The sequence below is a fragment of the Dermacentor albipictus genome, chromosome 5 (genome assembly GCF_038994185.2).
Source record: "Dermacentor albipictus isolate Rhodes 1998 colony chromosome 5, USDA_Dalb.pri_finalv2, whole genome shotgun sequence".
NCBI lineage: Eukaryota > Metazoa > Arthropoda > Arachnida > Ixodida > Ixodidae > Dermacentor > Dermacentor albipictus.
Window position 1 is genome coordinate 115,220,241 of NC_091825.1, and position 22,136 is coordinate 115,242,376.

General features: G+C 47.4%; 2 protein-coding genes across 2 annotated transcripts; both read left to right on the forward strand.

Moving 5' to 3' along the window:
* The first annotated feature begins 1,238 nt into the window (after positions 1-1,238).
* On the forward strand, positions 1,239-17,856 carry LOC135920548 (glutathione S-transferase omega-1-like). Its single transcript, XM_065454857.1, has 5 exons — positions 1,239-1,559; positions 4,485-4,590; positions 8,118-8,340; positions 10,006-10,132; positions 16,447-17,856. Exons 1-5 carry the CDS (start codon positions 1,535-1,537, stop codon positions 16,686-16,688), a joined length of 723 nt encoding a protein of 240 aa, XP_065310929.1. The 5' UTR covers positions 1,239-1,534; the 3' UTR covers positions 16,689-17,856.
* Positions 17,857-19,632: 1,776 nt separating this feature from the next.
* LOC135920517 (uncharacterized) lies at positions 19,633-21,437 on the forward strand. Its single transcript, XM_065454814.2, has 2 exons — positions 19,633-20,248; positions 21,129-21,437. The coding sequence occupies exons 1-2, from the start codon at positions 19,755-19,757 to the stop codon at positions 21,388-21,390; spliced, it is 756 nt and encodes a 251-aa protein (XP_065310886.1). The 5' UTR covers positions 19,633-19,754; the 3' UTR covers positions 21,391-21,437.
* Positions 21,438-22,136: the final 699 nt, after the last annotated feature.

Sequence of the window (22,136 nt, forward strand, 5' to 3'; positions counted from 1 at the left end):
GGGTGGGAATCGAACCAGGGTCTCCGGAGTGTGAGACGGAGACGCTACCACTGAGCCACGAGTACGATGCTTCAAAGCGGTACAAAAGCGCCTCTAGTGAATGCGGTGTTGCGTTAGAAACGAGCTGTTTCTAAGGCTCAGGCGTGCGTCGCTTGCTCAGGCGCACATTTCGTTGCCGCGCCGAACGCTGCGTTGCGCGACGCTCACCGCGTCCAATGCGGGGCGTCCGAGGCGAAGCAGAGTAACGCATGAGTTGTTTCTTCGTCTAGCCGAACCAAATATAGCCAAGCAACAGCAGTTCACCAAGCTAAACAGTGGTTCAACAACTAAAATAAAGGCTAGTATGCTTCGCATCCTGGGCTTAACCTTACCTAAGCCACAGCCATTTTTTTGCTACGACTGTGGACCGAGCTCTATCCGGCATTACTATCCGGCGCGTTAACCGCTGTGACAGTGCATAGCTTTTGAGCTTGTGTATCTATATTGTGTGTGTGTGTATGGAGAGAGGGGGAGAGGTATTACTACGTTGACGAATTGGTGGCGTTCTAGGCCACACCTGGAAACACCGTAGCGAACAGAGACGATGGTGTGTGCACCATTTCTAAAAAAAATGGCGGTATACGTCACGAGAACCTGCTGCTCTCGCAATAACTGAGCTCAGAGCCGGAAGAATAGCGGAAGTCTTTCTATATTTCACTTCTCGTACGAGTCGGTTGGGAAAACAGCCACGTGCGCTTAAAACGCAAGCCTCTCCCTTTTTTAAAATTAAATTACATTCTGGGGCGTTACGGGCCAAAACCGCGATCTGGTTACGAGGCACGCGTCGTAATGGTGGACTCCGAATTAGTTCCGACCACCTGGGGCTCCTCGACGTGCGTACATAGCACGGTAACCGTAATAAGTAATTCCGCAATGGCGTCTAAAGCCACAAGCAAGAAGATCAGACAAATCCATCGTTCCCATAGTCGCTGAAAGATCGCAACGCCAGAGTTGACTCTCGTAATTTTTGTATAGGGAGCTTACGCCGCCAACTTGGCCTCCACAATCTCGGTTACCGTGCCGCAGTCCAGCTGTACATTAGCCTATGTACGCTTTCTCTCTCTCTCTCTCTCTCTCTGTGTGTGTGTGTGTGTGTGTTGTTTTCTTTCGTAGCCACGCGCTAACCAAGACCATCCCGTGACGAAACTAAACTTGTGCGCAGTACCGGTTTTGAACAGGCAGTGGAAAGAGGAGTTGGAGCTGCGCCACGCGAGCAAGTGTCAATGTCTCTTGCTAATAATATTCCGCACGCCGACAACTCCTCGCGGCAACAGATAAAGCGCATACCGCGGCGGGGTGGTACGCAGTAGACATACTTGCAGGCCACTTCGACGACGTCCGGGTAACGTTCTAGTGAGCATTATCTCTTGTCCTAAAAGGAACGCCTGTCAACAGGCTTGGTTATAGTGCCCCGCTCGGAGCGTACCGCTTTGAGGGCAGAGCTTGGGTGCTTTTGTGAACCACGGTTGGGTCAGGGTGAACACGTTGTGTCGATATGGACTCCTGGGCCCTTGCGTCTGGTAAGTGCATACTCGCAGCCAGTTTTGATTCTTGTTGCAGTGCTCCTTGTTGTCTTTTTTCAGCTAACTTTGACAGCAGTAGAATTGCATTTTAGCGGCACAGTAATAGCGATACAAGCAGCGTAAAAAAAGAAAAAAAAAACGACGATGCAGTGTCTTCGCATTGCTGTCGTGCATAGATATGATTGGCGTTAGTCAAAGTCAAATTGAATGGTAATGATGGTGAAGTATTTGGAATGACTGGGAATATTGTCAACTTAGTTCGGGACACGTTCGAGTGTGTCGTCCACAGTGCTCCCTTTGTAAACGAGTCGACTGATCGGCTTCCTCACTCAACTATAGCCACACGAAGCCAGCAGATAATGCAACCAACGGGAGCTTAGGGGAAATTCAACTGTAGCTTTTAATTGAAATGTGGAAATGATGAGGAAAAGGGGAAATTAGAGCTGACGTAAAGATAACTTGCCGCTGGTGGAAGTGGAGCCCACGTGTAACCGGACTACCCGTGCGCCACTGGTGTCGACAACAGTGGCGCACGGGTAGTCACCAGGGTGCACGGGCCCTGGTGACTGGGTCCTGGGTAATCACCTGGGTCACCTAGGTAGTAGTCACCTGGGTAGTCCTGGTGACGGGCCCTGGGTAGTCACCAGGGTAGACACCAGGGCGCACGGGCAGTCGTCGCAGTTGTCGACACCGACTGGTGTCGACAACTGCGACAGCAGTCGCCACTGGTGTCGCAGTTTTACATTTGTGGCGGCTGTGTTGTCAGGCAATACTACTGATACTGTAGCTGTCTAGCTTTGGCTGCCGGCACCTGAGCGGTGGCCAGCAGTACGGGGATGGGGCTCGGGGAAGCAAAAGGACAGTGAGAGAGGACACAGCAGAGAAGCTGGAGAAGGCGACTGTTTACACGTGCATACGTGTGTGTATCCAACAGAGCGACTACATAGGTAAAAGTGTGTCTACAGTTCGCTTGAAAGTTTATTAAAAAAATTAAATTACGGGGTTTTACGTGCCAAAACCACTTTCTGATTATGAGGCACGCCATAGTGGGGGACTCCGGAAATTTCGACCACCTGGGGTTCTTTAACGTGCACCTAAATCTAAGTACACAGGTGTTTTCGCACTTCGCCCCCATCGAAATGCGGCCGCCGTGGCCGGGATTCGATCCCGCGACCTCGTGCTCAGCAGCCTAACACCACAGCCACTGAGCAACCACGGCGGGTTAAAGTTTATTTACCATAAATAGGGTACACAATTACAAAGTATAAACTTTTGGGACCCAACAAATTTGATGAAGGATCCCTACCGATTGTTATTAGGAAAAAAAAAAGATACTTCTATGGCAACTGCTTTTTTATACTGCAGAATCACGTAAAACAGAAATAGGTTAAGTAAGTAAAACAAGAAAATACAGTAGTAGGGAAAATTTCACGCGTGAGATACATTTTTCTAACATTTTGCTACATTATCGAAAACATCGGCACAGGAAAAGAAAAAGTGAGCATGTGTGCAAGCATGCGCAGTGCTACGCATGGTCAATAAGTGAGTGCTTTGTTTGGTGATTTAGTTAGTAAGCTAATGCTTACAAGTTTACACGGCCGATAAGACTACTATCTTTACTCCGTATAGTTATCTACTAATTTGCTATCGCAATCGGTGCTTGACCTTTCGGATGAAACTGCGCCCCTTTCTTTAAGCTGCACACTTCTACCCTGCCAGTTAAAACATGGCTCTCCGCGCGGCGCAGAGGCGTCACTGAACTAATTGAATTCCTCAGAGTAAGATGCGTCAGGAAAACCGTAAAGTACAACCTAAACACAACTATACACAGACGTGATAGCGTCGGATTGTAATTTAATTATAACAGAAAACATAGTTTTGCTACGCGGAAACTGAAACATAAACCCCTTTTCCAGCATTTCGGCCATTCATATCGCGGCGCGCATGAATCACTTCCTTGCTTACAACACCACCATCCAGATGGCGCTCGCCTCCGTGCATCTGCGATCCACGCAAGAGGCCGCGTTTCTACCAGAAGGTTCGCCCGCTCGCCTTCGGGCATGGCGTTCGTCGCCAGTGTTTCCTGGTAAAGGTTACGTTTACATAAGCTGCAGTTGCCGGGAACGTGATACGCACTGAGGGACCCTTGAATGCTGTCGCGTTCCGCTCTTAAAGGCGAAGCTTATGCGTCCTCAGAACATGGAGCTCTCTGAGACGCACCTGCTGTACACTTATACTAGCGCCACAGATGTGCCGGTTAACATCCCTCTTATCAGCGGAATCTCGGAATGATACAATAAGCGGTACCTAAATGTCCTCACTATATATATATATATATATATATATATATATATATATATATATATATATATATATATATATATATATATATATATATATATATATATATATATATATATATATAAGCGCACCACTTCATCATGTAGAAAAAGCAAATAGCTCTCTCTTGGCGTTCAGCTATTCGAATGCATTGACAATCGTCATGGCTGCATGATTTCTGCGCCATTTCTTTTTCTTTTCTTAATAGAGTCAGCACCTCTTACAGGACCTTTTAAATGATTCTAGGAGGTGTCGAAATACAGCGTTCGACCACCCTACCCTACCCGTTTATGTCTTTGCGAGTAGGAGTTTGGGGACGATGGAGGAATTTAAAGACGCGAGAGGTGTTGAAATGTGTAGATGTCATAATCTCTGAAACTAAGTAAAAAAACATGGAAGAAATAAAGGTAAGAAGGAAAAAGAAGGAAGACGTGAAATCGGGCAAATATCAACAAGACACTGAGACGGTGTATACAAAGCGGACATGTTATTTGTATGCAAGTCGGATATGTGATTTTGCCGAGATAGTGCACAATTAGCACACGCCTTCTCTCCCGCATTATTTGGTTCCTTTCTTCTCAGGCTCGAAGTTCCCACCGCTTGTTCCAGGAAAACTTCGGCTCTACAGCATGAGGTTCTGCCCCTATGCGCAACGAGCCCTGCTCATTCTGAAAGCAAAGTCTATTGAGTGAGTATACTGACAACATTCGCTCCGACTTTGATTCAGAAAAAAGAAAAAAAAACACGAAGAAAGTCATGACTCTCACGTTCTTTTTATTTAGTCGTAGTTATTATTGCGAAAGATCAATTGGGAACTCGGCGATCTTTATCACTTGATTTTGCGGAATGTGCGCATTGCGTGGTGCAGGAAAAGACTACATTTAAGGTGTCATTCACCTGTGAAAGTGACCCGCCGTGGTTGCTCAGTGGCCATGGTGTTGGGCTGCTGAGCAAGAGGTCGCGGGTTCGAATCCCGGCCACTGCGGCCGCATTTCGATGGGGGCGAAATGCGAAAACACCCAGTGTGCTTAGATTTAGGTGCACGGTAGAGAACCACAGGTGGTCGAAATTTCCGGGGTCCTCCACTACGGCGTGCCTCATAATCGGAAAGCGGTTTTCGCATGTAAAATCTAAAGCTGGAACCGCATGGCGCGTTTTTCGCGAGCGAAAAACGCGACGGGCGGCAAACGCCCGCGTTGCCGCCGACGCGCGAGCACCCGTACGAAAAAAAGGAGCGGCGCTTTCGCGCCGCGTTTTCCGGGTTGCCAGACAACATAACTCTCAACGACATGTATTGTCTCTGTTACCGCATATATAATATGCCCTTAAACTTACAGAACACTACAATAAAAATAATCTGAGTGTAATTAGACAGCGACATTTCTTTCCGAAGTGTACTTCTCAAGCTTAATTTCAAGCAGCAATATTGTGTGCGAAACTGCGACTGTGTACCTTCTGCATGCTGAGATGCCGCTGCTTGTTTACAAATTCACATATACAAAGGAGGCTCGGCTGCTTAATACCGAGCAGAAGAGGCGATTGCTACTATTAAGGGGGATGCTCATACTGAAGCAAGAAAAAATGCGGGTCAGGAGGTACATGTGGGTGCGGCCTGCGTGGTTGAGAAGAGAGCGAGCACCATACACTGGTAATATTATTAGCAAATTGTCTTGCCAGTATTGGCGATGAGACGCGACGCTTCTCCACTTTAGCTATTAGGGCCTCGTTGAAGGTTGCTTTGTTCATTTTAGGTGAACACGATGCGCGAACCAACACGATGCGCGAACGAAATCACGGTAGCACGTTTTCCTCGACGCGCGCGCCAGTTCTGCCGAGAAACAAAAAAATTCCGCCAAGGAGGTTCCGTCGAGATGCGCAGAGACCAGGGCCATCTGGTGGCAAAAAAAGAACCAAAATGTCACGTGACCAAATGCCACGTGACTTACCTGAACTCTGATTGGTGGACGCGCGCGCACGACGCGTTTTTTTCTACTCCGAGCAGCAGCACGCGGCGGCGCGATTTCGTGATGGATCCTGCTGGGCACGCGTCAAAATGACGCGCGCGTCCCACCATCCGCGCGTCAATCGCGCCTGAAATCGCGCCATGCGGTTCCGCCTTTACAATTTTTTTGCCTGCGAATGTACAGCGAAGCTGTTGCCTACGTGTTTAGAAAAAGTTTATTTCGACAAGAGACGATACGAACACTGAGTCATAATCACGGCACAATTCCACCCGGACGATAACATGTAAGAAACGAAACACAGCGCGTTGTCAACGTAAGTAGTGTCCGAGTCCTCACGCACCAACATATAAACACGTATACCCACGGAAAGGCACAGTTACACATAAACTAAATGCCACATGTACAAAATGATTTTCAATATCTACAGTGTACACAATGGTTATGTACAATGATGATGTGATAGAACACTTTACACTTTACACGACCACCGCCTCCAGACGCGACGTGCGTTACGCAGGTCCGCGTCAGTGGAGCCTGCATCCTGATTTTTCTAGACCCTCCGTCAAGCACAAACGCATTATTGAAACAAATTAACGTTTAAAAGTGAATTGCGTTAGGTAAAGGCGTAATGTACGACTTACGCACAAGCTGTAGACATAATTGCTTCGGATTGTTATTCAAATATACGGGAGAACATGAACCTGTTGCGCGGAAACTGAAAGGCAAAGCCCTTTTTTCAGCTACGCTCGATGTCTATCTGAGTGGCTGTGGCCTCTAGGCGGCGATACCGTTAACGCAACATTGCATCCGCATTCTTTTAGGCCCTCCGCCTAGTGCAAATGCGTTATTGAACTAATTGAATTTCTCAACGTAAGATACGTCAGAAAAATAGTAAAGTACGACTTACAACCAGCATAGCTGATAGCATCGGACTGTAATTCGAATGTACGAGGAAACACAATTCTGTTACGCTGAAACTCAAACACAAAGCCTTCCAGCTGCCGTTTGTTCTTGTGGGAGCACCAAGCACGTGGACACGACAAATCCAGACCTACTGGAGGCTTACAGCTTTGGTGTTTAAAAAAAGAAAAAAAGAAAAAAAAACGTGCGCAGCTTTTACGTGGCTTTCCTAAGTTGTTTGTAGGTTTTGCGAGGTTATGCTAGGTTTTGCTAAGTTGTTGGTAGGCTTGCTTAAGTCGTTGATTTAAGTAAGTTCTTAAGTAAGTTGGTAGTTTAGTGTGTTGTCATTGTTGGCTCTTCTTAAGCCGCTGCACTGTCCTCGTGGTTCGGTATTCCGTGACTCAAGATCGCGGATGTCATTAATTCGAACTGGGTTTAATTGCAGGCAGACATCAGAGGTTACACTGTGAATACACAGTCAATAAGTAAAGGGAGTGCACATGAATGCGTCTGAGCAAAGGCCTCGGGGCAATCCGCCGCTCCGATCGGGCACTTGGGAGATCGGTTCGTTGTCTCTCAAGTCTCAGACCACATTGCCCACTGAGCCGCCCAAATTCTGGCCCCCCAGCGCCGGGACCATGTGTCCTGGCTCCATAACTCACACTGGCGGTGGGCGCCAACCGAACCACCCGAACGGCCCGCGCCGCCTCGTCCCAGATCCGAACACTCCTCGAAAACTCCCTCCTCCAGATGCCGCTATTGGCGCTTGCAAGAACCAGTGTGCGACAACCCTTGCCGCTACCTTTTTATGCGAAGCATACTAGCCGCACAACCACGCTCTTCCTTGCTGCGCCGCGCGCGGCCGCGTTGCTACCATATGACGTCATAACAGCTGCAAAAGCGGAGGCTCAACTCGCGCGCTCGATTGCGGCCGCGTAGCTACATAGCCGGGTCTCAGCGCGTGCGCTCGCCTGCATGAGTTGTTTCTTCGTCTAGCCGAACCAAATATAGCCAAGCAACAGCAGTTCGCCAGGCTAAACAGTGGTTCAACAACTAAAATAAAGGCTAGTATGCTTCGCATCCTGGGCTTAACCTTAGCTAAGCCACAGCCATTTTTTTTTCCGAATTGCGTCCGGCCACCACCTTCCGACAGCAGGCTTTACGACTCCGGTGAGGCCCACCACCACAGCATTACAAGGCAACACATCCACAAACACAGAGGGAAACCCCGAGAAGGCGAGCGATCACGCATTTCAACTAAACACAAAGATTGCATACACGAGTCAGGGAAAACGAACCTTCACAACGGTCTTACAGTTTACTACACATTATTATGTTTTTCTATTGGCAGTCATGAAGTGGTCAACATAAATCTGGCGGACAGGCCGGAGTGGTGCAAGGAGGTGCTTCCTACAGGGACCGTACCGGTGCTTTCTCAAGATGACAAACTCATCAGCGGCTCCATGCCCATTATTGAGTACCTGGAGGAGGCGTACCCACAGACGAAGCCCATGCTGCCTATTGATCCTTACCTGAAGGCACTAGACAGGAGCTTCTTGGATGCTGCTTTGCCCGTGAGCTCAACCGCGTTTTAAGGTTTAGAGGGTTTTAGCTTGTTCGTAAGCATGACACCCTTTATGGGTTAATGGTCTACTGGAGCCGGGGACGGGAGTGGTCTTAGAGTAGCAACGTTGGTAGTGACATCCTGTTGCGCTTTGTCTAACTACAATACATTGGAAACTTTATACAACGAAGTTGTTGAGACTAGTTTCGCAACCGTTTAAGCGGCAAACCTGGGTACACGGCAGCCTGGGGGATGTCAATACACAACGCAGTCTGCACTGGACTCCCGAATTTTAATGCGAAGCGTTCTTGGCCAACTCAACCCAGTTTTCAGCAGCGACTACCTTGCCATTTAAGTGGACCGATCCCGAGGATAGTGCAGTCTCAAAATGTGGGTCGATCCCGAAGGTAGTGCAGTCTGTGTGCCACTGCCTGTGTGCCACCTAAAAATGTAGGCCGACTCCTGCAGGCAGCGCAATTTAAGTGTGCGGATCCATTGCGAACGTAGTGCAGTGTCAAAATGTGGGCTGATCCCAAGGGTTCTGCAGCCTATAAAAATGTGGACCGTTCTCGGGGATATGTGTCGTTGGGTATGTAACACTGTGTGTATGTGCAAGTCTTCGATGAACCTCTTGGACACCAAGTTGGGTATGTGTCGCTTCTCAATGACTTTATCTTGCGCCGGCGTGGGTTACTGGGTATCACAACAAGAAACAGCACTCCGCACCAGTTTGCAGCGTGTCGCAGAAGCATTAACCGTTCGCTGCAGAACAATTGTGTGATTCACAAGAACCATCCTCTACCGAACCAAACGTGGTTCGCATGACGTATATGTCAACTGGAGTTGAACCTGCTCTAGTATATATATTGCTTTGAAACGTAATTGTCTACGATTATAAAACGAAAATTACCCTGCGTACACATGATGCGAATAGACAACACCTTCTTACGCTAAATACCGCGTTAAGTGAAAACTATATACTTCACGTGAAATCCTAACATTTCACCAAACTAGCCCGACTGCGAACTTCGTTCCTATACAGTAGTTCCAGCGCTGCATGCTCCTGTGTATCTCGATTCCTCCCTATGTCGTGCACACTGGAATTGGTTTGTCACGAGATGGCGCAACGAGCGCCGTTGCTCGCGTATTTTCTTTTATTTTTTTTTTGATTCCGCGATTCCGTGAATAGTTATGCGTGTACGAACAACTGGAGATTTATAGCATGTTCGCGTACGTATATATTACCTTTTAGAGAATGTGCCGTATTACTGGAGACTTACACCTGAGCGTCCGCGTTGGTGGCGTCAACGTGTTGTGCAGAGTTTAATCAGAGAGGATACGGAGCTATTATTGCAATTAGCAGCCATCTTGCGCTGAGCTGTTCGTTTAAAGCATCGACGGCCACGTAATCGTTAACATTTCTGTCTAAGACAAATACTCATGTAAAGGGAAAATGTTTCTAACTGACTGTAGTTGGACAAAGCGTCACAAGTGGTCGCTATACCGGCGTGGCTCTTGTAGTGTTCCTGTATAAGGGCACTATGCTCTTGCCTTCCGCGTCTCTGCGGTATAACCCTGTAATGCGTGAAAAGCGATACATATGCGGACTAGCTCAAACTACTCTCTAATCTCTGTAAGCTGTTGACGCAGTAAGATGTTTCCACTTATCCTGCAGGCAATCGAGCCGCTTGTGTCTGTCCTGAAGAGAAAAGGGACCACGGAGGAGAACTGGGCCAGCTTTCTCGAGAAGATACCACGGTTCGAGAAGGAGCTGGTTAAGAGGAAGACCGCTTTCTTTTGTGGTAAGCCTGCATTTTCGTTTACGAGAGCTGGACGCGAGCGGATCGAGTGAGAAGCCAAGCTGACCGAGACTTGCTAAACATTCTTCACGTGCGTCTCGCCAAGCGGATCGGATTGGTCGAGTCAACCCGACCGTTTGCAGAGGGGCTGAGGGAACTCAACTCGACGCTGGCTCAGCCCGACCCGCTATAGCGTTCCCATGAGCCCAATGACCGGAGCTCGGGCTGACAAGCCGACTCGACTCGTCTTTGCCGTGTTCATGTAAATGTTGCTTATAAATACAGGCGCACTCGAAGCGGCAATGAAACTTAAAAATAAACGCAAGTAATTTAGGTCGTAGAAAAGACGGCTTGGCATTGCCTGCTGAATGTGACTTTTCGGCAAGAAATCCGAGCTTATCATTTGCTGCTTTGCAGATATACGCAGCTACGCGGGTTACGCAGTCTTATCTCTGTACTAATACATTCGCCTGGCGTGAACGTGCCCCAACATGTTCATCGCCTTTACTTGGGCGCGCTCGGGTGAGGCGTTGTCTTGACAAAGTCAAAAGGCAATATGTGGCATAAGGTAATTCGTAAAAAAAAAATCAATTAGGGAATTTTTATTACTCAGTCGATTATCCGTTTCAACTTTTTGTGCAAGTAATGTCCACCTCTTCGAGTAGACCAGCTCATGGACTGGAATTGTGCTGCCTGCCACAGCTAATTAAATAAATAAAATGTTTGAAAGTGTGCGCTGAAACAGCCCGTATTTCATGCGTACGCAAATACCTCTCGTGACAGATGAAGAAAAATGCCAGCGCACGGTAATTTCGAACGCAATATCTTGTGCATTTGCTTTTGGAATCTCGAGTTATTGAAAGTGTAGGTTAAAAGAGATACGTTGGTGAAGGAATTCCTTAACAGTACAACATGCACTTCATGTTTTTTTTTATATTTAAGTGAAAGAAACGCAGAAGATTTATTGAAAGAGGCTGGGCATCAATGGAGGCAGGCAATTATAGCACGCAGGAAGCGGAGCTCTAAGCTATATTCGCTTGTAAATTTTGCTTGTTGGGCGGGAATACGGGAGGCTGTCCGTTTTATGAGAACGCAGACACCCCATGAATGGACAATATTGTGCGATGCCAAATCAGCGCTACAGGCGCTAAAATACTTTTTAAACAAAGGACCATACTATCTGCTCGTGCTGAAAATCGTCGAACTTTATCACAGTGCAGAGTTAAGTGGCCACGTGATCACCTTTCATTGGGTGCCTAGCCATTGTGGTGTTTTTGGTAATGAACTCGCTGACAGTGAAGCAAGATCGGCCTCCTCTTCCTATGATGAAGTACGGATTGCCTACTCGCGACCTGGCACCAACTCCATGATCAAGGCACTCATGCAGGACCTTACGAAGGCTTACAGAGCCCACTCTGATAACATCCACAGACGTCGACAGATGATTGACCCAGACGGTAAATTCTGTTTGCCCCCGAAGCTTGCACGGAGCAAAACATCATTGCTACACAGGATTCGGCTCGGCGTTGCTTTCACCAGTCGCTACGCACACCTCATCGGCCAATCGAACAGCCCTGATAGTGTACACTGCCAGATGCCCGAAACACTGCAACACGTACTGTGCGACTGGCCAGCATATATGCTGGAGCGAAGGACGTTAGACAGTTTCCTAGCCAGCGTTGGCAGACAACTACTGTCGGAGGAAGCTATCCTCGGCCCATGGCCTGACACTGCAATTTCGATGCGTGCAACAAAAGTATTGTTGAAGTTCCTGCAGGACACCAAGCTCGACGAGCGGCTCTAGCGAGGCAACTGTCTCATGTACATAAGCACTCATCACTTCTCTTATCATCATCATCCATCCCAATACTTTCACTCCCCTTCCCTCTTCCCCAGTGCAGAGTAGCAGACTAGAGCGCACTAGCTCAGGTCGACCTCTCTGTCTTTCCTATCAATAAATTCTATTCATTCATTGCTTGTTGGTTTCGTCGCGTATGTCCGTGGTCGATGCGAACGTGGTCTTTTCGCGCAACTGGTTTTTACTGTCATCATATTCGTGTTGTGGCTTCGGCGCTGCTTAGCCGAAGCCCGAAGAAAATCTCGACGAGCCGACTACATGGTACTACAGGAAATTCGTTCACTTATTTTTTCGTAGCGCGGAAGGGCCAGATATACTTTCCAATGTTGACATTTTGAAATCACTCTTCTCATGACAGGAACAGGAGAAACTGATGGGTTATTAAGTTGAGGAAGTACGGTCAGAAAATTCAAGGGGCATCACATGTGTCCACAACACGTGCAAGTAGTGGCGGTAAATTTGACTTTTTTGTGTGTTTTTTATGTGTATGTGTATGTGTATGTATGTTTTATGTGTGCTATGTGTTTCATAGCTCCCCGCCCTACTTTCTTTTAAATGCGAACCATTTCTTGGCGAACATTTGCCACTTTGACAGTGTCTGTCTGTCTGTCTGTCGGTCCGTCCGCCTACGTCTTGGTTCTCTCATGGTAGTTTCGTTAATTTCGTATGTGCCGAAATGGCATAGTGTAACAGCAGTGTATGACAGACATATACGATAGACCATGACATGAATTTCATAAAATTCATGTGGTGTAGGTCATGAAACAGCCGCTTGCGTCTTGGTATGTACGAAAATTGGCATAGTATCACAAGAGTGTATGACGAACATAAATGATCGGTCATGAAATGAATGTCATGACATGCGTGTCCTGTACGTCATGAAACAGCCGCCCACGTCTTGGTGTGTACCGAAATTGGCATAGTATGACAACAGTGTGTGATGAACATAAATGGTAGGTCATGCCGTGAATGTCATGAGATGCGTGTCATGCCCTCATGGTCGTTTCGTCAACTTGGCTTTAACATCAATTCCCACAGGGCGCCAGATCTGCCGGCTTTTCTTTCTTTTTTTGTGTGGAATGATCCAAACTTTTGATGGGGGGCTCGGTTACGGTGTGCGGTCGGACGGAACAGTTGTTTGTTTTACGTATAAGTATTAGTGTGCAGGTTTTCACAGTAAGGGTCACCTGCGGTGTTATTGTTATTAGTACATCAACGAACTTCCTTTTGCTGCCAACCTCTCGCAAACTTTGTTCTTCATTTTTATGTTTGCCTATGACTAAAAACCTATGTCTAAATGGTTGTCTTTTCTGAACTTTTCCCTCCTGATAATTGTGATCGGTGGTTAAATTGGTGTTATATCGAATACCGGCCACGGCGGCCACATTTCGATGGGGGCGAAATGCGAAAACACCCGTGTGCTTAGATTTAGGTGCACGGTAAAGAACCCCAGGTGGTCAAAATTTCCGGAGTCCTCCACTGTATACGGCGTGCCTCATAATCAGAAAGTGGTTTTGGCACGTAAAACCCCAAATATTATTATTATTAAATTGGTGTTATACGACTTAAGATTAGAAAGAGGCTTTTGAATGTCATCTCTCTGAGTGCCAACTGCTCTTAGTGCCGCATTCAGTGACAAAGTTATTCACCAGTGTCCCGCCCTCAATAATGAATGATCATGGTCGTGTTCGAAGGTGAACATTGGGTTGAAGTCTGAATGGTTGGGGAACACTTGAAGTTAGACTGGTGAGACAAGTACAAAATAACTAGGTTTATTAGCTAAAGGCCAACGTTTCGCTGTCTTCTCCATCGTTGATGACTTCGGGAACGCGCAGCAACCTTTTATTGGTTCAGCTTGCGGCCCTGCTAGTGGTTTCTTGGCGAAGTGACCTTGCGTAAGCCCTTCACGCACCTTGGGGGCAAAGCTCCTAACCGGCTTTTGAAGATCCCAATGTTGGCCGAGATGTGTTGTGATCCAAAGAAGAGCCGCTCCCGTATAGGTTCATCTCCATCTTAGAGGGAGGTCTTGCTGCAGATGCTATTGTATAAAATGCATGGCAACTCGGATGTCATTTTCTTCGCCAGCCACTCCGCCAATTTACATGAGGATTGTTGCGTTCAAGCGTAAATGTTTGCAAATTTAGTGACCATAGGAATTAGATTTCTTATTGAGGCCTTCATTTTTTAAAGCAAATTCAAGATCGTGAAATGAAAACAATATCTATCAAATAAATTTACAACTCTGTACATTACCAAAAAAAAAACGATGTCACAGTTCCGTAGACTGCAGATATTAAGAACTAACTTATATACAAAGAAACCTACCGTAAACAGGCAGAACACATTATGAAAAACCACAAAGAAGTATATGCACATCGATAGCACCATAAAAAAAAAATTCTAATCATTGTAATACTCACTAGAAACTTGAAGGGTGTTGAAAGAAACTTGAGAAGAATGTACGGGCCGCGCAGTTGTGAACGAGCGACGCGAGGGAACAAAAATCATAGGCGTTACTTTAAGGGGCAAAGTTAAGGTTAGGAAGAACACGATGGCAGGCTGCATGGTTGTTTGGGATTCACGATACAATGTGCAAGCGCGGCTGGTCAAGGACAGAGATAGAAACAGGCACACACACAAAACGCGAGGAAAGGAGTTGGGCAGGTTACGTTAGGCGTTTGAGGTTATAACCGGTGGTCTTTGATAGCAACAGAACGGTACCAGAGGAAAGGAATCGCAGTTATCGAGGACGGCAGAGGGTGAGGCGGTCTAATGAAATTGAAGGCGTTGCATGCAGGGGGTTAGAGATGCGAATGGCCGAAAAGAAAGTGACATATTGCGGGAAAAACATCGTTATTCTTTCCGTTTTTTTTTTATTGAGCAACAATTGGCCGCAATTTCTAGCCCCTCAAAACCATAACTTAAGAATATGTGGGCAGAAAGAGGACCAAATTAAGAGTCCCCGTTCTGCCCTAGAAACCCCAAGCGTCAGCAAAGATAACGATGCAGAATCACTACTGGATAGTTTTTGTTTTCCGGGCTTGTGTTACGAAACCTTTATGCTGTGTTTGTAGAAAGATGACCTTTGGATGTCACTTTGACTGCGGCAGGTACTCTGAATGTTGTATTTCGAGCCAAGCGAATAAAATATATTCACAGCTTGTTGCTATTTTTTACCTGCACAGCGTGCACGTTGGTGGACTAGTTTGTTCTAGGGGTGTGCGAATATTGAAATTTTCGAATACGAATCGAATACGAATAAGGCGAAAAACTGTCTTCGAATATCGAATCGAATATCGAATATATGTGTAGTATTAAAAAATTGCAAAACGGAGGTAACAATAGCTTTATTACCCTTTTAAAAATAATATTGCATTTTACGAGGCTGCTTCAGGTTAAAGAGGCACTCATTCTAGGTAATGCGCTCAGGTAACTGCAGATAATGCTCTGTCAAGTAGACGCTTGTTACAGATTATCGCGAAGGAAAATTGACTACTCAACATGTTCAGAAAGTAAAGGCTCTCTATGCACTGTGACAACATTGGCCCAGGTAACATTTTCTAGGTGCATATTTTATTGCGCATACTTACAAAGCCCGAAAGTACACCATATATTGTTATGAAAGAGCCCTGGAATAAAGCTTGGTAAAAAAAAAAAAATCGAAACTGATCATGTCTCACCGGCCTGATGCAGATTGACTGGGACAGAGCGTGCGTATTCATAGTAAGTTCATTACAGCACTTAAGATCACAGTGCTGTAACGCTGTGTCGTCGATTGGTACCTTCTTTTGTCCTTGTTTTGTGTTGCGCTGTAACGAACCTTAGTATGAATCCCAACCAACTGGCCCAACTTGCCATCTTGATGCAGAGCATAAAGATAATGAGCGGATCATGTGAAGCTCTCAGTGAATAAACATGTTCTTAGGAGAATGTGGAGCAAGCATATAATTCGTTAATTGCTAAATTATTCACACTCTGTCCGAATATTCGCCGTTTCGACCATTATTCGGCCGTCCTCGAATATTCGGGAACTTACGAATATGCATTTCTCGAATCGAATACGCTTCGAATAAGGAAAATATTCGATTCGTATTCGAAATTTCGAATATTCGCACACCCCTAGTTTGTTCGTATTCATGATACAATGTCCAAGGACAACTGGACAAGGACAGGGATAGAAAAAGACACACACACAACGCGAGAAAAAGAGTTGGGCAGGTCACTTTTTTATTCAGATTGATTTATTTCCATTTTTTCCTGAAGAAGATTAAAAATATATTTTTTTTCGAGCCTTTCAGTATTACCCGAAATTTTGCATCTCTACATAGTACCGAGTCAGCTAACGCGAGACAGGGGCAGTTGGAGATCACTGGGGGCAGGCATTCGTGCTGTGTGATGTAGGTAAACGAGGCTGATGATGACATGGCAGTACTAATTCGGTTTTCCTAATCTCTCGCAGGCCTTGCACCGGGCTTTGTGGACTACGCCGTGTGGCCAACTTTCGAGCTTGCTCGTGGCCTGTCCGCGGCTTACGCCGAGCTGGAGATGCCCAGCTCCCAAGGTTTCCCGCATTTTTCGAGCTGGTATCAGAAAATGCGCGAGGACGCCGTCGTGAGAGCGGTCGTGAACGAGGATCACACTGTGCTTTTCGTGCAGTCGTGCAAGAGCGGTCACAAGGACTTCGACGCCGGCCTGCATTGATGAAATCTGTATTTGAGAGCAAGGGTAAAACATTTTGCTAAGGGGTGGGGTAGGTTCGGTAACCTAATATTTACTGAGTAGTTTCATGGCACACGTGCACGTTTTATCCACATAAAGCAACGTTTCTTTCATGTTTTCCCAACGCCCTGTCGCGAGAACACGAGACGAGTGTGTTGCCATCGCCAATATTTCTTGCGCTATACGAGAGCCTATGTACTGAAAATTTCTACAGGAGAACCGAGAATGGCTAATGATAGTTCAGATTAAATTGCGGGGCTCGACGTCCCGAAACTGTACAGTGGATTATGAGGAACGCTTTTGTAAAGGGCTGTGTATTAATTTTGGGCCACCCGGGTTTTTTAGGCGTTACTGATAGTCAGCCTGCTATCTTAGGTCGGACAAACATCTGCTGTTACATTACCTGTGGTTTCTTCGTCTGATGGGAACGAAATTAAGTTAAATTAATTAAGCTAATGAAATGCGTGTTTTCCCCCCCGCCCTAACTTCAAACCTCCACCTAATGTTACAATCCCTTTGAACATTCTTGCAAACCCTTTGTGCCGTTGTTGCAACGATGACGTGAGCACACCCTTAATTGGTCGGGCAGGTACCACCAGTCTGATTCTCACAACTTTCTGGCGTCTAAGTCTCTGATAAGCTACATGCCTACAAGCTAGACTTACTGCCGTTTACTGCCGCCTAGAAATAGAAAGTATATAGCATGACCAATTGTTTATAAATATTATATATATCTATAGAACACGTGCGTACCTTTCCAGAGAGTAATCTTCAGATTATACGTACTGGCAGACTGGGAACACTCAAATAAGGTCAATAGGCAAGCAACGCATAGCAACCTGTCTCTGAATTGCAATGAATGTGGCCGTGAGCCATTTTTTCTTTAAGGACTACACCGTAATGTCTAAATAACATGATGAGCGCGCACGACTGATACCTGAGGCCTTCCACACCCAAAGCAGTGGCGATGTATGCGTAACATTCCCTTGCGTATCATTTCTTCCGAAGGAGATACAATTTCTATCGGAGTGATTTCGATCATTCTGTGTTACTTCCACGCCCGCTCGCTTTCTGTTCCTGCTGTTTTTCTTAAAAAGTGGTAACACTGTATACATGCTGCTAGACAGAATAAAGATTTCATTGTCAGTTAGCGCCGTTTTCTATCTCTTTCTTGCGACCTGTCTGATTGCGCTGTTTCTGCTGAAACAGGATGCAGGCCTAATAGATGCCGTGGACTCATTCATTCAGGCGGAGAAGATGTGCGCATAAGGCCGCCGGAGAAATAGTTCCTCCTGGAGCCTCGACCGCACTCAAACTCGCGCACGCGGCTGAGGACAGCAAGGCTGACCTCACTGACAGGATTTCTAGCACTCGCGAACCTCACCTCACCACGTGAGGTTGAGGTGAAGTTGGGGGTCGAGGCCCCGCCTTCACGAGGTCGGAGCCCCGTGAGGTTGCCTACCTTCGCATGTCATATTGCCCCACTCGGCGTATCTCATGCCATGTAGTTCTTGGTGCTTGCCGTAGAGTTTCACACAATTACTAGATGAAACTGTGGCGCTAATGTCTACGGAAGCTGCAAGCGGGATAGCTCAGCCAGAATGGGAACGTTGGTTAGTAGTACGGGGATTTGCCTGAACTTCGTCCTTGCGGTTCTAACTTGCGTCGCGGCTTTGCAATGTGATCACTTTTAAGAAAGTACTGCATTGTAAATAATGAAGTAAACATTATTAAAATTGTCCAACGGCAGGATTCGCACACAGGATCTCAAGCACAGAAGGCCGACAATTGAAACCATTATGCAACGGACGCTCGTACAAAAGGAACCGCTGAAATTAGCTGGGATTATGCGTGCTCGTCGAGTCTTATTACCTCCTGCATTAAAGAAAAGTATGAATTGCTTTAAAATTTAGGTCAATTTAGGCCCAGATAAGGCGAAATAAACAAATCCACAAGAGCGCGCGTCTGAAGCCCTAAGCATGAGTATCACACAGATACATCTACTACCCATCATCCGCATGATGGCTCAGTGATAGCAGCGCCAGAGTTCCCTCTAGCAATTTTAGGGAGTGAGAGAGTGTGAGAGAGGAGGAAGGCAAGGCAGGCAGGTTAACCAGACCTTGTCCAGTTTGCTACCCTCCACGTGGGAGGAGATGGGAGAGTGAGAGAAATAGAGAGGCGAAGGCACGCGTCATTGTAGGAAATTATATGGTGCTTGCGGCGTGTTTGCGAATCAAGGACAGCGACACCAGACTTGGCCAAGCTCGTCGCCATAATCACCATCATACTCCCATGCCTTATAATGTATATCAACCTTGGGTTCCAAGCAAAAGATCGACTTGTGCTTTCCAATCAATAATTCCCCATTTATTTTCGATTGTGCATCGCTTGGGTCTTTATGAGTCCTGAAAGCTTACTTACAGCTGCCATTTCTATGTAACATCGCCGTCATTCATATTCATTTCGCATCAGTGTTTAAACCCTGAGTGCGCAATGCAACTTATCTCTCTTGTCTCGTCGTTAAACCGCCTGCAAGGCAGTTATTCCACAAGTTATTTTATTCTTTTTATCGCGAGCCTTACGTGCTTATCACGGCGCATTGGTGATGCCAAGAAAGTTGCCCGTCCACGTGCCCGTACGGGAACTTTTTCAGCGCCATTCTTATGCCGAGCTGCGAAGTACCGGAACGGCCTTCCCCACCACATCACCGCCATCACCTGCTCAGCAGCGTTTTTAAAATCTGTAACTGCTCGTGAAATTCTAACTGTGCGTCAAATTCTGCGGCGCTGAAAAAGATATTTCAGACCCACGCCTTATGTACTCTCGCCTGCTCGGTCGTGTTTTGGCTAATAAACTGAATAATCCATCCGATTCTCGGTACGTTCCCCCTTAGAGGGTAAGAGCCACAGATATCGCGGCTAAAAAAAAAAAAAGCAGCAACGACCAAGCGCGCGCGCGAGCTTCGCTGAACGCGAGAAGCGGCGGCACCGAAAACCCAGGCTCTCAAAAAAAAAAAAAACAAACAAGACGCGTCCAGGTCAAACATGCATGCCTTTCCTGTGTGACTGCGTGCGAACACCGCGCAGCCGCCGGCCTTGTGCCGCCCCAGCCCTCGCCGCCATGCTGGCCATGCTGAGTCACGTACCGCCTCCCGTCGAGATCCTGCAGTCGGACCTGCCCTGGTACCAGCGCTTCTGCGCCTGCCGACGCCAGCGAGAGAGCGGTTCGCTGCTCAACGAGGCGCTGGCCAAGCCCGCCGCGGCCGGAGCAGCGGGCAGCAGCACGCTGGACCGCCTCAAGACCATCAGGTACATCGAACGCTACCCCTGCGTCGTCGGAGACGAGCGCAACCTGAGGGTCTGCCTGGAGAACCTGAGCAACGCGCTGGGCGCCAGCAGCCCCGAGGTGGTGGTGGCGTCGGCCGACGCCCTCGCCTCGGTCCTCGAGAAGCACGGCTCCAAGATGACCACGGCCATGGTGGAGAGCGTGTTGAGGACGTCGTTCGACCAGCTTCTCTCGGCGCGGATCAAGGTTCGGAACAGGTCGGTCCTTCTGAGTGGTCGCGGTCGATACAGGGCCAGGGGGGAGGGGGGGAGTGGGGGGCGTGCTTCTGTTCTAGCGTATACCGAGGTGGGAATACTATACTTCGGGGAAATCGGCCATCTTGCGCGAAGATTTATAGCGTGCTTGAGGTGCGGCAATCTGGTTGCCCCTGAATCCGCCGTTACGCGGAGGGATTTTAACAGACGCCCTGGTCGCACTCTCGCAAGAAACGGAATGTCTCCCTTTCATGAGTAGGCGATCTGACGTTCTAGGGAAACAAAAAATACTACGATCCTGACGACCATATTGCGAATATCACCTTACGTTGCGAACAAGATCGATATCTTTACTGCCGTTCACCGACTGTATAGTTGTGCGCACAAGAGTCGCAAGGGGATCGGACGTGTGAAAGCGATCGAGCTTGTTTAATACCCTTGAGCGTTGTTCGGCTAAGTAACGTCAACACTTCTAGTAAACAAGTCAAAAAAGTTTTTTTTTTCATGGTCAACGTTCAGAGTGTGCTCCAAACGTCCGTATGCCAACGTTTGGACGCCAACTCTGAATGCCAATGTTCAGAGTGCCAAATTTAGCGCAGTTTATTGTGAACGCGTGATATTAAAGAAAAGGGTGGGGGGCAGGGGGGGGCTGCCCATGTTACGTAGAAACCGTCATTTTTTTCATAAAAATTCAGTATAGAAACAAGCAGCTACACGAGCAAAAAATTTAACGTCACGTCATGTATTCCCAAGAAGAAATTCAACTGGCTGAGGTGATAGTCCCTTGAATACAGCGTTTAGTTTTATTAAATTCTGCCTTCGAATGACGGTACCGACGTTTCAGACGCTGTGGGTCGTTTTGCCGCGGCGGTCTCGAACACAGGTTCGTCGACGTGATCGTGCTTCTGCTGAAGCAGCATCCGGGCCACGCCTCCAGCAACCTCCTCTACCTGGCGCAGCATTGCGACGAGTTGCAGACGGTGTGCGCCATGGAAGCCTTCTGCCGCGTCATTCAGACGCGCCACCTTAAGCTCCTCCCGCTCAAGTGCATCTTTCACTACTTCTCCATTCACATCGACAGCAGCGACCCAAGCGTGCGTTCGTACGCGACGAAAGGCGTGACGCTGATGGATTTTTACTTTTGAGCGAGGCCGCTGTAAGGATTTGCATTAAAACGCATCGTTGTGCCGGCTTCGCGCCTCAAAAAAGAAGCTGCAGTGCACCATGGCAATGGCAGTGCACAAACTGAGCGGCCGGGAAATGTGTGCCTGCGTTCAACGCTGCATCAAGCCAGTTGAGGAACCCCATTCTCATACCATTGCATCCTTTAAACGTCTGACTAACCCCAGTCCTGCATCTTTAGATGTGACAGCGACTGACGAAGCGCAACGTTTAACGTGGCACTGGGCCTCTCCAGCTTCCGAGACGAGGGCCGATGGGGGAATCCTTTGCCACCATTGTAGTGATTTGAACCATGAGACATACGCATTTTGTCTCCAAGAATGCTTTTGTAAAGATATATATTGGCCTTTTTTTTTTTTGACGTGGCGCTATTGGCTGCGAAATCAAGCAGAGTCGCCCTCTATCGTACACTAGCCGAACCTGGCATAGAGTGTCGCGCCGCCCAAGATCTTAAAGGTGCGCCCGTGTAATCTCGGAGGCGATAATTATGGATTGCGCAGCGTGTCGTCTGCTGTGTTTACACAGCAGACGACACGTTGTGCTGTGTTTACACGTGCAAGCACGTGTAAACACGGCACAACCGTACGTGTAAACACACATGTAAACTTGTGTTTACACGTGCTTGCACGGCAAGCATATGCTTTAAAGTCTGCCTGGTTCGTGGCGGTAGCGCAGTCGTAAACGCTGTTCTTCGTTTTCTTACGATGTA